Source organism: Embiotoca jacksoni, unplaced genomic scaffold (assembly GCF_022577435.1).
Source record: "Embiotoca jacksoni isolate LCO1_2020_lvr unplaced genomic scaffold, fEmbJac1.0.p SCAF_43, whole genome shotgun sequence".
NCBI classification, from domain to species: Eukaryota; Metazoa; Chordata; class Actinopteri; family Embiotocidae; genus Embiotoca; species Embiotoca jacksoni.
In genome coordinates this window covers 789561-807708 of record NW_027185396.1, presented here as the reverse complement: position 1 = coordinate 807708, position 18148 = coordinate 789561, and the positions used below count along the sequence as shown (strand labels likewise).

Here is an 18148-nt window from a genome sequence, read left to right as displayed (position 1 = left end):
CTTTAAAGAAGTTGTTTGGAAAAGTCTGATGCTCTTTGGGAAAACTACCATCTAGACCATTTGGCTGGAAGTTCACATTTTGACACGTTGAATGGTTTTTAGTTTCAGTTACTGGATCCTAAATCTGTCCAAAAATAGGACTGAATCTGGCAGCTTTTGAGACGTGATATCCAGCATTAGATCCCGATTGTTCTAGAAAGACATCAAAACTACTTGTCAGGAAGCATCAGCTGTCCTCAAAGCTACCAGCCCGATTGCCGTGTTTGTTTATCAGTTCCATAAAAGTGACTTTGAAGTGTTGCATTCGGCTCGACCCAACATGCTCTCTTCTACCTCCGCTGCTGACCTCATTCTGTTGTGTGCTGGGATTTGGAGTGGTTAGCATGTCCTGCTATTGAACCTCTGCAGTGAATAGCGTTCGCCTGGAGCACATCTGTTCAGAAGGCTAATCCACAAAAGGCTGGTCCCTTGCATAATACTCCCACCGGGCAACCACTTCAGCTGGCACAAACAAGCCACACAAACAATGGCTGTCGCCGGAGCTGGCCGCGGTGAGGCTACGTGCCGAGCAGGAAGAGGAGAGGTCCGCTCGGCTAGTAAATCAAGCTGACTCGTGTCTGAGTGCTCGCTAACTGAACTGGCCTCGTTTCAGAAAAACCTCCCACCGGCTTTTCCCCTTTTATCTAATTCTCCCGTCTTTCTTATATTACACCCCCACCTCCCCCTACCTCCACCCCTTCATCTGTCAAGTCTCCTTTCTTTTCAAACACACATTTGCTTTCTGCCTGTTATCACTGTTTGTACTTATATCTCCTGGTCTGCATTCCTCAGCGCACCACGCGCCTGACCAGGTCACCTTGCAGTTCTTTGTTGTTGTTTTTTTTTTTATATTGTCAAGTGAGAGCATTTTGAGCAAAGCCCTGCAATCTTACATAATCCAGCAGCGCTTGCAGTACAATGACCCGTCGAGGTTGAGATCGTCGTAGACAAAAGGAGCTGAAACACTCTTTTTTTTGTTGTTTATGAAGAGCAGGATTTAGTCAGGTCCTTTGGATTTAGTCAAACAGAGCACTGCAGCCGGTTGGATCTGTGTGGCCTTATTGTGGCTATCTACGGCTGAGCGTAACGCTTAGAGCAGTTAGGTTTCGGTAGCTACACAGGGAACATTTGACACCCAGTGGAGGTGTGTGGTTTCAGTGATTTTGAAGGTATAAATACGGCGAATGACTTGCGTGTACAGTAGGCAAACATAAACCTCCAATGATGGCTATATTTCTGGAGCAGGTATACAAATGTTGATCACAGAGCCCCCATTTGATGACATCACTTTATTTTGAGTGTTTGATAATGAAACGGCACGTGCACCATCTTCTAATGAATGACACCTCCTTGCATTTATAGATTCAGTGTTGCCTGAATGCAGAATAGATGCTGATAAACCACCTTAACTACAACATCTGCATCTTATTACGTGTAATACCAATTATAACTCATTGCTAAACGACACTTGCTTTTTCTTTGTTTTTATTCCAAATTCTATTGATGTTTTATTACTGGTGCTTTGTATGTAAGTGATTTAAGGTGACCTTTAGTGCCACGACAGACACCATTCCATGAAATCTAATATTATCATTATTACTTTAGAGAGCTGCGTGATTGATGGTGTCCATAGCGTTTGGTTAATGAGAATATGGTGACTCAAAACCATGGACATATTACAAGTAAAAATACTTTCAGTTCAGCAAAGTAAACCAATGCAATGTGCAGATGTTTTGAGACAAATTCAACCTTATAGAGTACTGTTGCTGGTCAAAAGAATCCAAAATAGAGAAAGTGTAGCAGTTAGCTCACCAGCTACAGTTCACCTGTCAGCCCTGTGTTACCAAGTATCTAACACTTGTTAGTGAACTGTGCCTTGCACTGTCTGGTCTGGTCGTGATTTAATGGTCATTTCAAGTTGTTACGGTCGGCTAGCCTGCTATTATCACACCCAAATTCCCCGTGTGGGTATATGGTTCCGGCCACGCTCCGTTGAGGATGGTTTCCAGTCGTCCTTCATCCTAATGGGTGCAGACCTTGGGGTACCGGCTTTCCTGCGCTTCTCTCAAACAGATTTAGTGAAGCTTGAACATAATTTGCTAGTAGTAAAAACAGTGTTAACTGCTGTTCATAAAGAATATTGTCAGGCAAAAATGCCATGTGGGCATGCACATCCCCGTTGGTACAGATAGACTCATATAGAAATGAATTGAATGTCTGATACTGATGGAGGCATTTTGATCCAGAGAATCCAGGAGGAAAAGGGTTCAGAGTTAGTAGAAAAATGTAGTGCCTCATTTTGATCGTAGTAGTTCTGCAATAGTTGAGTTGCAAACAGTAAAAGTAAATAAATACAAAAAGACTAATATTTTAAAATCTATGCAAAACATGGAAATTGTGTAAAAAAAAATAAATAAAAATAAAAATAAAATAATTTTTTAATCCAAGCTGCTTTGGTCTCTTCATGAAGTTCGCTGGTCCAGCTTGCAGCTGTAAATTGTAAATGAGGACCGATAACCTCACAGACAGAACGTGTTCTCTTCGTTTCCAACCACTCAGTTCCTCCAGTGAAGATATCGGGCAGCACGTGTTTCCCGTTGCACTCTACTGCTTTCAGTCGCTGTTGATTCAAGAGTCGATGAGTGGCAGCGTTGCACGGCCCGGTCCTGGCAATCCTGATAAAGTAAAAAATGTCTTGAAGGCCGCTTTGATAACGCTCTGCGTCCAGCCCAGAGAATAGCCCTCCATCCTCACGGGGAAGGAATGCAGAAAATGCTTGCACAACCTCCCCAGTGTTGCAACGCTGGCAGACAAGGAGAGACATGAATGTGTCCAAGTCTGTCTCTGGCTGAGAGAGGGAGATCCTGTCCTAAAATAATCCAAGTGTTTATGGTGGAATTCGTGGGGTTTATTTATCTTGTCATCGAAGGCATTGGCTCTTTCTCTGAAACACTTTCTACTTTCAGTTTTTTGCATCTTAAACTGTGAAGTGAGTTGTTTATTTTCTGTAAGAAGCAGGTGATGTGACCAGTGTGTTGATGTGTCACAGTGTGACTCATAAATGCAACCCTCTTAAATGAATAGACTGCTCAACTGATCTTTAGTATAATGGTCATATTAACAATCAACAGTTAAAAAAAAAGGACCAAAATTAACGCAACAGAACCAGAGATGATGTCTTTTTATCCCACATCCTTATCAAAAGCTGGGACCGACATTACCCACAATGCAACTACACTAAAGACAGTCTGGTTGGAGGCTCAGCTGTGTTCAACTGGGGATAGATTATGATGGAAATAAGATGCGCACATAATGTTCTCATCAGTTTAGTCTGAATCTAAAATACATAGCCGACCAAGTCCCATCAAAGATACAATTTGAGATATTATTTAGCCACAGTAATGTTTAATATTTAATGTTAAAGTAATGTTTTTGTGGACGCTGCTACATTGACTTACGTCAGAATATTTGCTGCTCAGTGAAGTCGGGTGCCTGAAATTGGCTCGGGGTCCCAGTCTGAGCTCTGACTTACAGACAACCGCTCCATCAGACTTACAGACCTCGCAAGTTCACAAGTTGACTCCCTCCAACCAATATTACCTCAAGTGACATCACCTGAGGACCATTTGAAACCACAAGAAAACTTCTGTAACTTTTTGCTTCACCTGGAAAATTTCCACCGAAGTTTCTTCTTTAAACTACGTTTATAAATAATCTACGATTTTTGGGAGCGTCCACTCACTGGTCTTTAATTGATTAAATTGGCCATCATGTTGGGGAAATTTGGTCCAAATCAAATGTATCTAAGGCCAATTTAAAACTGTTCATGAATTAGTTCAAGAGCAGTGCTGTCCAGGACTGGGAATGTTCTGTAGGAGCAGCCGGGAGCACGCAAAAAAAAAGTTCAGGGTTGGTCAATGAAACAGCAGTTTATTATGATTTATATCAAGATCAAAGATTAAATACTAATTAAAGTGCTTCTCAGGTTTCCAGTTAGATAATTAAACTGAAATTAAAGAGAAAATACAAAATGCATAAAGCACATTAGACACAGAGTTTCAGCAATCATGTAGTCAGAGACTTTAGACGCGAGTGTGAAATATTCAAATCAGCTTCCAAAAGAAGGAAATGCTCCCACTTTGTGCTCCCTGTTTGATCCCGTTTTATTGGAGTTAATCCAGTTTGGAAAACTTGTGAAACAGCTGACAGGTGATACAAGTAAATTTTGATTTTAAACTCATTCAAGATTTAATTTGCATATTCCACGTTAGTGCAACCTGACCCAGTCATTATGTATGTGCAATGAGGACGATACATTTTTTTTAACAAGTCATCCTCTTTTAAAGACTTACCAAGAATCAGTTTTGTTGTCCTTTTTATTAATTAGTTTGCTGTGGCTCAGTATTTCACCTTTATTTACTGAAGGAAATAAAACGGTGTCATGAACAAGTAGAACTTCAACACACAACTTGTCAACTTATACTCAAGAATATGACATTTTTTTTTACTTAAAATCAGATGAAATGGATTTCTGTTGGAGATATTAGACTTTGCTTTTCAAGGCAGACACTGACCCCTGACTTGCAGTATGTAGGGCAGTATTAACTTTCACACATTGTCCATAGGTGATGTACGAGAGCACAAAAGTGCTATAAATGCATCTTGAGGCTGGTCTCTAGGAAAGTGTAGCTGTCATCCAGGATGTGCTCCAGTCGGCACAGTACAGCCTCTAAAAATAGTCCACGAGATTTATATTTAGGTTAAAACGTTTTGCATCCAGAGGATGCTGTGGTTGGATTTAGAGCTACTTCTGCCATCTTGTGGGCAAAACGCTGAAACTGCAACACGGGCGCAGAGAGGAGGGTTGCTCTGAAAGCCTCTGTCATGTGGTATCATCCTCGTTCAGCAGGGAAACATTTCAATCACGACGCACAAAAACCCCAAAAGGCTGTTTTGACACCGGGGCATGTTTGCATATGCTTCCTCTGATGTGTTTTACTTGAGGTGTGTGTGTGACGAGAAGCTAAAGAGAAGCCGCCTGGAGGGTTCTGAGAGGGAATAGGGAGGGGGGGAGGGAGCAGGAGGAAGAGGAGAGCGACACACTAGTGAAGCTGCTCAGTGAGAGCGGGAGGAGGAAGAGGAAGGAAGAAATAGTGGAGGATGTGAAGGAGACCACCATGAGATCCAGGGTGTAAAGGAGCGGTACCGTTCAGCAGGAGGGATGCTGCTCACGCTGCTTTTCTACCTTCGAGTCAAAGGTAGGGGATTATGGGTGAGCGCGGGTGATTCTGTCACGTCAGGTCATCTGAGGTCTGTGCAAGAAACATGGCAGACTTGCAGGAAGAGTTGGGTGGGGGTGGGGGGCTGGGCTGAGTTGAGCTGAGGTGAGCAGCTTTGCCTTTTTGCTGAGGTGACATCATCATTGATTATCAGCCGGTGGAAGAAGTGGGTTACTCTGAAGAGACGGGGTTCTGTTTTTTCAATCCTAATCACGCTAAAAGACACTAAAATCCCCGCGCTACCTTGTTGCATGCATCCTGTCGGCTAAATGCAAACAGAGTGTGAACTAGATAGGTTTTCCACTGTTTCTGTTAGACCCAGTAATTTTCTTTTTTAGATGCAGCAGCTGCATCTGAATTGCATATCCATCATCTTTCCTTTGCGAGGCTGACTACGAGTGCCTCAGGTTGTTCCTACTTCCAGAGGAGCTGCTCAGTAGGACTCATGTAACCTATGTTTAAAACACTCAGTCTGACTGTGTCCTCAGACTAGTTACAATGTGATGTCCATGAATACCTGTCTGTATGATAATTTAATGACGGTGAGACATTTTGTTCCAGCAGTCTGAAGAAAAACTTGACTTTGAAAGGACACGCGTTGCTCTACATTCTCTTGACTGCTGCAGTTTGGAAAATCAGTGAGTTCAAATCATCACAGTGGACATAAAGAGTGAACTGTGTTTGAAATGCCATTCCTGAATTTAAATACTCTATGAAATAGTGATCTTTAAGCACTAAAAGTAAAGAGAGGATGCTTTCAAAGAATAATGCCAGGAAGCCTTCGCTTTTAAAATAGCAACTAAACTATTTGCACAGTGTTTTTGAGGCAGTTGCAGGACTTCCTGTTCTTCTTGTGGCTGATGATATTTCTTTATGACTCCTGCAGGTCCTGCTGCAAAATTAATTTGGAAATTTGGGATCAGATGCCTCCCAGATTGTACTGCATGATGGATGAGAGTCTAAGCGGCTAACTTCCCTAAAATGTTTGCACGGCACTGCACACTTGATACATGTAGAACCTCCTGTTTTTAGATCACTCACACAATTGATCAGAGCCAAACACCTTGGAGCAAGACAATAGTAAGAGAGAAACTTCAAATATGGTGCAACAAATAGGGGCTGGCTGCAAATGATTTTACACACAGTATAATGTTTCCATTGTTTTTAATAAGTGTATAAAACAGAAAGGAGTGAAAAATATCCATCACAATTTCCCAAAACAATTTGGCATCATCCTCAGATTTGACGTGACAGGAAGAAAAAAATGTAAATCGTAATCAACTTACTAGCTTTGTTAGAACTTCCAACAACATCTCCATCAGAATATGAAGTTTGCTTATATGTCATGAAGATTTCTCAGTTGTTGGTTTCCAAAAAATGTGAGTAAGAAGATGCCGAGTTAAAGATTTCCGTCCAACAATCCAAAACCCAAAACCCAAAGATCCAATTTACAATGATAAAAGGGAGAAAAAACAAACAAATTGCCAGCTGAAGGCAGCTAAGAACTAATGTATTGCCAAGATTTTCCACAGTTTATTTAATTGATTAGTTATTTTAGCTTTACAATAAATAACACAAGTAACTGCTTTTATGTAGAAGATATTATGTGGAAAACAAAATGTTTCTTTTTACTGAAAGCTCAGAAGCAGGTGACTCAGCATGTATTCACGCGCGCTTACCGACAGAAAAGGTAGAAAACGACTGTTTTTCAGTGAACACACTCTCATTACAAAGTTAGGAACTATAGTAGCTGCTTCTGGTAAAGCTACCTTGGTATTAACGGTTTCAAAGAGCATATCATTTTATTCAAAGATATGCAAATACAATTTGAAATACAGCGGGCAGAAAGTTTTAAGGGGTTAAAGCCAAGAGAAAATACTGGCGGAACAAAGGCCGTAGACGAGGTTTGAGAAAAACAGCTGTTGTATCAAACCTTCTCAATACAGCTGAAATACAATTCTGACTGTGTTGGTGTAAAAACACCGCAGACATCCACGGATATGTGCTTTTTACGGTAGACTGTGAACGCCCAGATTTCCCAGGAAAAATGATGATGGCTTGATCTCAATGCTGCTCAGAAACTCTGGTGCTGAAACGACCGGGCAGCATTATGGAATATCAACAAAGGCAAATACAAAAAGCAAACATTCGGAGGTGGTGACCTCTCAAGTGTGAAGACTTGCTTGCTTTCCTTTATTTGATGTAACCTAAATAGAATTTTTGAAAAACAGCTAATAGTAATTGATTGGTCCTCTGAAGGTTTTTGGTCATTTGTCGCTCTCTCTGACATTTAGAGATGAAATGACTGGAAAAATATCAATAATCGAGAAAAAAAACATGTTAGATATATCCTTTCCAAGACACCAATATTTTTGAAATAATACCCCCCAAAAAACCTGACCCCAAAACATTTGTGATCTGTTTTCAAAACCATGATGCAGAATAAATCCTATTTGTGGCTTTATCTGTAGACTGGAGGGCAGCCTATTTTAAACTAATGCAACCACCAGTTTGACATGAGACAGACAGACAGACAGACAGACAGACAGACAGACAGACAGAAGAGGAAATAAAGAAATGGCAGAAGACCGACTCGACCTAGTCAGCGCACAGTTTTCTCTCATTTTACTCGGATTCATTATCTTGACACTGACATACAACCTTTAGTAGATGATTGATAATTACTGGATGAATTCTAAGTCCTCTGTAGTCTGTTTTTCTGACACATTAACACAGTGTAACCGCCCTGATGACCAGCTTTTCCGTATAATAGCAGAGCTTTTATTTCTTGTGTGCCGAGAAGAAGAGCAGAGATGGAGGTAGCTGCTCTCTGCCTGCGGCAGCTCCAGCAGCATTAGGCTATTAACTGAAATGGAAAGGTAATTTAGGACAGGATCAATCAGTGACCCTGACACAGGGCTGCATCACACTCAGAGGACACTACAGATGGACTGAAAGTGGATTTGGTGGCTGTCTGATGAGATATCCAAACTCCAGGATCAGTCCATTTAGGCCCTCCATCTGTGTAAACTGTAAATTAGTATTCAGAAGCTGGAGAATCCCTGACCAGTATGCGTACAAACCTTCAATACACATTTACATTCCTGCTCAGGTTCGCAAAGTACAATTGCTAGTTGAGGTATGGACGGAATGTATTTTATGATCCAAAAAAAACACCATGCTTAAATTCTCCTTTATAAAATGACCTGCCTTCTCAAGACTTTAGCTGGTATAAATCAGCAATATGTAAGCACTTCAGTCTGATTATTTAATTGCAGGTGGCTTCTCAGAGAAGCCTTGTGTGCTGTAACAGCAGTAATGGGCCATTTTTCAAATCAAAACGATGATTAATTTATGTGTCACATGGTTAATAACAAAAAGTTAAACTGCAGTGTTGCAATAATATATTGGAGATAGTCACAGTATGAGGCACATGTAAATATACGATAGAGTCTGATAAACTTTCACAGTCCTTTCCCAGAAATATTCTGCTGAGTAATGGTAACTAGACTCTCATGTTTGTAGCGTCGACCCTGCTGTTGCAGGCCAACCCCCCTAAAAAAAAAAAAAGATGAACGCAGGGACAGCCATCAAACCTGATGAGATGTGCCGCATTTGTATGGATTTGCATCTTCTTCATGTACTCAGAATATCTGGACACCGGACTCAAAGATGGCACCCACACACTTGACTGAAAACTGCTCGCCTGGTGCATGAGCCGGAAAAAATCATGTCGCTTCCAAGTTAGCCTCCGCGTCACGTGGCCAGCCGCACGTGCACGTTTCAGTCAGGGAACAAATACAACATTTTATTGCCACATGCAAGAACAAGAAGAGAAATGTCGAGGGATGTGAGAGTCTTTGGCAATTAGAGCCCGTTGTCATCGTATTTAAAGGGTGTGAGGCAGTGTGTAGAACAGGAAGCCCCCAAGGGTGTAGACACTGCTGCTGTTGATGCATTCACAATCAATTTATATAGCGATAGATCATGAAATGAGTCGTCACAGGGCACTTAACACTCTGAAGTCCTGATGTCAAACTTTACACATTATAAAGAGGAACCCAACAACAGCTGGAAGGAAAAACTCCCTTTTTAACAGGAAGAAACCTCTGGAAGAACCGGGTTTCGGGGCGGGTGGCCATCTGCCTCCACCTGGATGTGATGAAGGGGGGATTCTAATGAGTTCAACCTGAGGCCTGGATACATGAGATGAGAACAGATTGACTTTTGACAGTGTGGGAATGATTGGCTGATTTAGATCGTGGCAAAATTAGATTAGTAAACTGAAAATGGCCATAATCATGTGACTAGGAGAAGTGTGAAGACAAAGAGAGAATTGAGGATGAATGAGGATAAAGATATTCTTCCAGACTGACCAGCGTCATCAGTGTTTCCCCCACTGGTTCGGCCGACATGTTCCTGCTCAGCCGTAGACTAAAAGTCTCGAAGCTGTTGGCCTTCTGTGAACCAGGTGCGAATTTTCCCTGCGTGAATATGGGTCTGGTCACCCTGCATAAGGAATAGTTCACAGTCCTTCCATCCTACTGGGCATAGACCTTGGGTCAATTCTAACCAATCAGCATGCGCCGAAACTGGCCGACACCGTGTCCACCAAAGTGTTTTTACCCGATTACAGCATATCTTGTATAATTGTTTTAATGAACGGCAGCAGCTTGACGATGTGCTGAGCGTTTACTCTGAGCTGAACATTCAGCGTTAACCACCGACTCTGTTCGCTGATTGGTGATCGGCCTTCAGAGTGGCTGAACGAACGGTAATACGAGCCGAGTCACCAGACTGCAGTCGCAGCGAAGAGAAGTGAAGCTGTGAGCGACAGTCGGTGCAGCCGGGCTACCGAGCTGGAGGAGAGCTTTACAAATATAAAACCTCCATGAATAACAAAGGCCCAATAGAAAGAGTTGTTTGCAGTTGTCCTGTCCTGTCAGCAGTTTTTCACATTTCTTTTATAATGGTAGTCTTGTGTAAAAATGCTTTTGGGCTGCAGGGATTTTACAGGACTGGCAGTGGCCACTGTAAAATAAAAAAATAAATAAAAAAAAGGCTGAGTGGTGACATTGTATCAATTTCTCTTAATACATCAACGTGTGCATCACACACAATATAAGAGAGGGGGTGTCGGAGAGGGCGAGACAGAGGACAGAAGATGAATGGGAAAGAGGAACCCTGTGGAGGGGAAGTGAGATGTGTGAGTTTACAAATACTGCAGTGAGAATACACCAACATTTTATTTGTCATATTGGACTCTATTGGTCGTCAAGCCGGCGACAGGTTGATGTTTTTTGTGTGCACCTCAGCTTTTCAGTGGTCTGATATGCATGCGGGGGTAACGTGGCAATGGATAGGTTGCCATGGCGTTACATAGAGCGGCTGACTCATCAGCATGCGACACTGTCTTGTCTTCAGTCCAGAGGATCCCACACACCGGTTCTCATGGCTGTCGTACAGTACGTCTGCAACCGCATCCGTTCCTCTGGAACCCCAGCGGCCCTCAAAAGGCTTTTACAGACTCCTAAATCCGGATCAAACTTTGGTAATCCCAACTTTTAAATTGGATGTCTTTTGAAATTTCATGCACTTTGCGATGTCCGTCCTCTCCCTTCTTTATCGGGAACGCGCTGATTAAAAGACAATTGAATAAATGCTTTAATTAATAGCCAAGCTAACAAAGTTAGTCATGCCACTATTGAGCACCCGCTATCACAGAGGTCTAATTGTGTCTAACAATGCCTCGGGGCTGTTTCATTGATCCCTTTCAGCTTCTTTGGAAGTCAAAGCCAGTAATAACCTTGCTTTATATAATGGCCCTTAACAACTGGCAGCAGGAACAAAGTATCCAGAAAATAACTTGGCTCTTTGCACAAGTTGATAAGGTCTTTATACTCTGGGACATTGGTAGATATATCACTGATGGATTCATGGATTCTGCTGCTGATTCCTCCAGAACCCATTGAAAGCTCTGACTTCTGAGTCTTAAAGCCTTGTGCTTTTTCTTTTTTTTCTTTTGTTTGGGTATTTGAGGGAAGGGGCGGTGTTGTTGGTAGCAACTCGTATGCGGCTACTTTCCTGTGAGTGCGAGGAAACAATGTCTGGAAGTGAGTCAAGCCCTTGTAAATGTCCTGTTCTGGAGAGATTTGGTAGTACCACCCTGATCTCCTGCTTCGCGGCTCCCCACATCATCCGTGCTGTATCGCCAGCAGGCTGTCAGCTCTTCTTTATATCTCCGATGGGCAGCATGGCAGGACTGTGCGCGTTGGCCTTCACGTCCGGAGGTGTAGTATTGTGTTTTTTGATTCATTATCTCTGCGGTGCTCGACTTGCCTGATTTGTTCCTTCACTCTGCGTCGGTCTTGTTCTCATTCTGGCACCTTTGGAAGAAAAGAAATGGGGCAATGAGACATTTGTTTCCCTCAGGGGGATGTTGTAATAGGTCAGCTCTTTGAAGGTCTGCTAGGCAAGTGCAAGCGCTGTGTTGTAAGTGCGTCTGAGGCAGCGGTGTTTGTGTCGCATTCAGACGGTGACGGGATCCAGCAAGACGTAAAGGAGAACTGATCGACCCCCCCTGGTCCGGAAACTGTTTTTTAATTGGACTGTAACCAGACGGGATTCAATAGGGTGTCGTTATCTGTTTTCACAATTGATAATCTCATTATTCTGGGTAAAACATGAAGGAAGAGATGAGGCTGGGAAATCCCACATTACTGTATTTGTCTTTACTTGTGGTTAACATCAGTTCTGTAGCAATATTTTCAGTATCATGATGACTCACAGCCAGGACTGAATTTGAAGAGAAATTACTGGTGGGCATAAAAATCACTGTTGGTTCCTTTGTACTCGTGCTGCTCACTGAGTTAACCTTCCCCTCCCTCTCCCACTCACCGTCAGCTGGATTTCTGCCTCATATATTTGTCACTTCACCACAACAACTCTCCTGCTCACTTGACTCTAATTTGCCGTGCGAATTGACATTCCACACACACTTCATCTAGAAGATGCACTTCCGGTACGCCCGAGGCCGCGAAGCAAGTCGGGCGGGCGTTGTAATTTAAAAGCCAGTCTGCTCTTTGAAACGACATCTCTTCGGGCTAAATGTGAAAGTTTGCCTTCGCTCAAACTTTAAAGAAAACACAAGTGGTGTTTAGATATTCATGGACATTGATCAGAATCAGAATATTATAATTATTTTGGAAGATCTACACTGTTAACACAAAGCCCAACTAAAGTGAACTGAGAATTTAGGTTAACTCGACTGAATTTCACAGCATGTGGTCAGTGTGAAATTATTTTAACAAGCAGACTTTGATATTCAACTGAGCAGCATTTAATATTTCGAGTTTTGATCTGAGCTAAAGCCAAAACTCTTGTTGGAACTACTTCAAAGTCATCGCGCTCATCCTCCCACGCTGAGCAAACCTTAATGCAAACAGGGTTTCCAGACTATAATCAGAGTGATTAAAGGTGTTTGCAATCATCGGGTAGACAAACTAAGAAAAGTCTTAACTGTCTCTGTAGTCCTAAATATTCATGACTGTAACCACAGATCAGGGCCAAGATGTTAGCGGTGAAAATCTCGCCTAATCTGCTTCGATCTGTGCGTGTGCGTGTGTGTGTGTTTATGTTTGAAGTGTTTGCTGGCAGCTTCATCACATTATCACATTTAATTTCAGTGATACTATTTTATGACTGATTAAAAGATGATTTTCTTTTAATCATCGCGTACTGAACTTGTGAAAACAAGCAGGGAAGATTTTTAATGAAAAAAACCCGCCAAAACTCTTTATCAGTCTGATGATGAAGAAATTAGATTTTTGAACGGAATTGAATTTTAATTCATAAAAGTAATTTAACACTGAGCAGGGCAGGAATATATTGCTGATTCATTAAAAACATATATTTAAAATATATAGAGATATATCATTGATCCATTCCTTTGTTTTCATGGATCAAATGAATTTTATGAACTGTTCTATATACAGTATGCAGTCATTGTTTGATATATGGGTTGCAAAGGTTTGACCCGCTTTCAGCTGCTTCAATTTTTTTTAATGAAATGGCTCAACATTTTAATTAGCAGGAAACGTTTTCAAGTTAAATATCTGCTGCAATTACTTCTTAATCACACCGTATTTAGCTTCTGATGTGGTGTTCATAACGTGATGTGTAGGTTCACCCTCCTCGCTCGTGGCACACCGAGCCTCAAGCCCGACTCCCTCCCTCACCCACCAGTACGAGCACAAGGGAAGAAATACTGGGTAACTATGGAAACACTCCCCAGTGGTTCTTCCGAGGCGAGCAGCACTTTTTCTTCAGAGGGCTTGACTTAACAGGATTAAAGGGAAATTCACAGACGAGAGCCCAAAGAGCAGGGCCTCTTTGTGTCGCCCCCTCTGCTCGCTGTGACTCTGATCTCAGCAGTCTGGACTCAGAGAGCGAGCGAGAGGGAAGAGCGTAGAGTCACAGGAACATCGATCGTGATGCAAAACACGGCTGAGTTTCTAGGCGATGAGTGTACGTTTACGTCAGGAGAGACCTACTTTAGTGACATTAGACCGCTGTGACCGGAGGCCACCGTTCTGACAGCAGTGTTGCGTTTAATCTTCAGTCAGCACCTCGTGTACCAAGTGTCCGGAAGTTAAATCCCCGTCTCTATGGCTGCCTATTTGCATGTAGACATGAGCTCAACTTCAGTTTTGCCTCTAACGAGACTCCGACCCACTTTACCAATATTGTTTACCTGAAATGGCACCGCATATATATATATTTTGGCTGGAACAATGTCAGTGTTGCACAAAATAGATAATATTTAAGAACTGGGACGGATGGAGGAGGGCTGATCCATGTTCCACCTGATTCTGCACAATGGAACAATTGGTTTTCAGAAGAGAGGAAGGAGGGATTTGTGGTTAAGATGCACTTTTTTTTTTTTTTATTGCAGACAATGTCATCCTGACATCCTCACAGCTACCTAATAATAGCTGGTATATGGTGGGCTGGGGCTACCATAGCAACAGAGGCAAAAAAAAACATGAGTGAGTGGAGGAGGATATCGCAGCCGCACCCATCACTGGAGCAGCCAACCAGACTGGAAAACCAGTTGAGACACGGGGAGGCACTGGGAGTACGTCTAATGAATAATTAGTGGGAGTCGGGAGGACAACGCCTGATGTGGTTCAGCCAACCAGTCCACTGAAGGCTGTGGTGATTTTATTTATTTATTTATTTGCAGCAGAAAGCAGCACTAGCAAATTGTCTCATAATTTATTGATTTGTATGGCAGCAGGTTTATCGGTCAATACCTGAAGCTGCATAAAGTGCTGCTGCTTAATTCACATTAACAACAACACGGAAAGCCCTTTTAAAGGGACGCTGATTTCAGCTGGAACTGATGAGTGAAAGAAGAAGAAGAAGAAGAAGAAGGAGGAATAAGTTTGTCTGCGAATGTCGGAGAAAATAACAATGGTGACGTCATCAGCTCAGCCTTAAAAGGTTTTACATTTCTGACAGAAAGCCTGTTCTACAGACTCTGGGTTTTGGGTTTGGAAGATGAGGATATTTATGAGGCAGGGAGGGTTTGAATGAAAGATGTATTTCACTAAAATATGACAAAAAGTCAGGATAGCAATTTCCTTTTAATTGGTTTTGAACGTTTTCCAACCTCTGCAGGACTAAATCACTAGAGTGCCATGAAAAGGACAAAACTCCCAACGTGTTAGTCGGTCTCTCAATACTTTGGGACTTTTCTAACATATGCAAATTGGTTTTTACGTTAATCTTGAAGACGTTTGTCTTTGTAAAGGTTTTAGATAGAAATGACTATAAAATAACAACATATTTTCCAAAAATGTATTGTTTGAAAATACATGCAGCATGTGCAGCAATTAATGCTGCAAGAATACTTAACTTCTGTAACAAGTTACAACCTAATCAATGACTGAGCGCCACTGTGAAAGGTATATATAGTAGGTTCATACCTGTTATGGTTTTGAATCATAGGCCCATTTTATGTATCAGTGTCTTCATTTAAATGTTCCAAAACAGCATGTTTTAACAAGAGTGAATACAATTTCTGCCCATCAGTTCAATTTCATTTGGTTTATTTATTTTTAAAAGAGTAACTGAGGCGTGATGGGAACTGCTAATACGACAACAATGACTATAGGGTTTGAATCATGCGTCTCAACACCCAGCGATTGAAATATTACTCCTTCAAAGAGGATCCCTGAACACAAGCTGTAGTCTTAACTTAGAAAATAAACTCTGAAAATCTAACTTTTTTACTTGGTTTAATTTACCTCCAGGATATTCCACTCTAGAAATTTGCTGTGCAGCTCATAAATATAGTTTATAGATTTTTTTTTTTTCTTTAATTTAGTAATCCCCTTCTACAACTGGCCTAAATTTTTAACAAATGTTACTCAAACCGGAGGGAAATTGTGCATTTGTGGTGGAAGATTAATCCCCAATTGGGTTTATGATATTAAAATTCTGGAGGCAGGATGCTCTATGTTCAATGGAGTCAAAATAAACTACAGTGTGTACCTTCATGATGATGAAGAAACATGCCAGTGTGGCTCATTGGTGTGTTTTAGATCGTTTCTGGCCAACAATAGAGCTCTATAGCACAGAGAGGATTAACATACAACAGGCTTCCATACAAACATCCACTGTTGGTTTGTTTTCATCGGGTTTCTTGATAATAACATAGAAATCCGCAGACTGATTCTTAACAGGAGCTTTTATTTATTTAGTGTTGTGATACTACATTCAACTTGGGAAAAAAAAAAAAAAAAAGAGGCATATTTGTGTTCTATAGCAGTTCTGTATTAAATTTCTTATCAGGCTCACAAACTGACAAACACATTCATGTGTGTAACCCTGGGTTTTCTATTCGCTGTTGTGGAGAGTTACTCAGCTCCTCTTCTGCTCCGCTGCTGACTGCTGTGTCATCGTGCATCAAATTAAATTGTTTGTTTTTTTAAGCTCCATCTGATGCAACACCCTGAAATCAGAATTTCCTGCTGTTAATAGAAATGTAATGCTTGCCTATAATAATTTCCTAGAGTCACTACTTGTTGTACCATGTGCAGAATTAAGACCTCATCTGCTCCCTGCAGGAGGAGTGGGCCATGACTAATTGATGTGAACAACAGACAGGGTGCGTGATGGTCGTACAGATTGCACTTGTGCTCATGATACACTCTGACATGGCTGAGCGATCTGGACCGGACTGTGGACCATGCAGCATGTTGTGTTTGAACTTATAGTTATATAATAGGCTATATCAGTAGCTCTTCAGCTATGCTAATTTCGTTTGTATAGGATCCAGACAGTCTATTTATTAAACTCATGATTTTAGTAAATTTGGATCAATAATCCAATTATTGCACAGATTTGGAAGCAGCATTAAACAACCCCTTTAAAGACTAAATCTGAAGTGGATAATGCTGAAAGGAATATAGATGAAGGATCCATTAATTATCTTGTAAAATTCATTAGATGTTGTGTTTAATTTGTTGACTGTGGCACATTCAGCTGCCCACGTTTGTCTCCGTTAGAAATATATTGCAAAAATGGCTAAACAGTGTCCCTGAAGTTTAGTACATAGAGAACACATCTGTGATGATTTTGCGTGCAAAGCGCTTATCAGATAAAAAGTAAATAAAAACATCAACAACATCCATTCTTAAGTCTTGTTGTATGCAGTGGAATGCAGGAAAGTGTGCGAGCATTGCTTCGGTTGACATGTACCATGAACAAGTCCTGAATAATAATAATAATAATAATAATAATAAGTTTTATTTATATAGCACCTTTCATACAAGAACTTCAGCTCAGTGTTTTACAGCAAGAGAATTACCCACAGTGTTTCACATAAAAACAGATAAAAAGGAACATTTAAAAATATAGAGAACAGATAAAGGTTAGGTTAGGTTAGGTGGTTACTTTATTAATCCCAGAGGGGAATTTTTTTTTCACTACAGCAGCATACAGGAAGCAATAGATAATAATAGAATAATAGAAAGCAATAAAATACATAAATAAGAGAAACGAGGGGACAGATGACTTCTATTGGACAGTCACATATTTTGTTGGTTTGCACTGTGCTTAAGTACATTCAGTTAGAAACTTATCAGACCAATATTGAAAGAACTGTATGAGAGAAACCCTCATTGAACAGTGGAGGATAACCCGACAAGCACTTCGAACTATTTTACTGCAATAGTTTGTTCGGCAGTGCCTTTTAAACTGTGATCTGAGCGTAGATTGTACATACAAGTGGGCGGAGCTTCCGGGTCTGAAAAATGAGGGAGATTCAGAAGTGCCTTGAAGTGAAATGCCACGGAGGCCCGCCAGGGGTTGGCACATGAAAGACTCCCATTCAATTTCAATCATGAAATATGAAGTCAATCAATTTTTTTTCTACGAGTCCTTTTGGTGTCAAAGTTGCTCCTTCTTATTCGTTTTCAGGCGGTCCATCTGAAAATGATTAATTAGAAATTTGGCCTCGATGGGTGTCGTCACAGTTTGTTGCTGCTTGGTGTTGACGCAACACTTTACCTTCCAACCCCAACGATAACTGTTTGAAACAAAATTCATGAAGCTGTTTTTTGATGCAGTGATTTAACATACAGTCAGAATGCAGTTGTATGTGGAAAAGTCTGTTGCCACCATTTACTGTGTATACTAGATGAACATGTTCCATGCATTAATAATAATAATAATAATAATAATAATAATAATAATAACAATAAACTTTATTTGTATAGCACCTTTCATACAAGAAATGCAGCTCAAAGTGTTTTCCAGATATA

At 41.1% G+C, this 18148-nt stretch overlaps 1 protein-coding gene across 2 annotated transcripts in view; it reads left to right on the top strand.

Moving 5' to 3' along the window:
- The window catches only part of prkcz (protein kinase C, zeta), a 122166-nt gene that overhangs the window by 39481 nt on the left and 64537 nt on the right, over nt 1–18148 (top strand). Inside the window, exon 1 of one of the 2 annotated variants that reach the window (XM_069169113.1) lies at nt 5173–5297. The exons of the other annotated variant lie outside the window; for it this stretch is intronic. Coding sequence (XP_069025214.1) covers nt 5261–5297 — 37 coding nt within the window. The 5' untranslated portion in view covers nt 5173–5260. Of the gene's footprint in view, nt 1–5172; nt 5298–18148 lie in introns of those variants that run through there. 2 annotated transcript variants of the gene reach the window in all.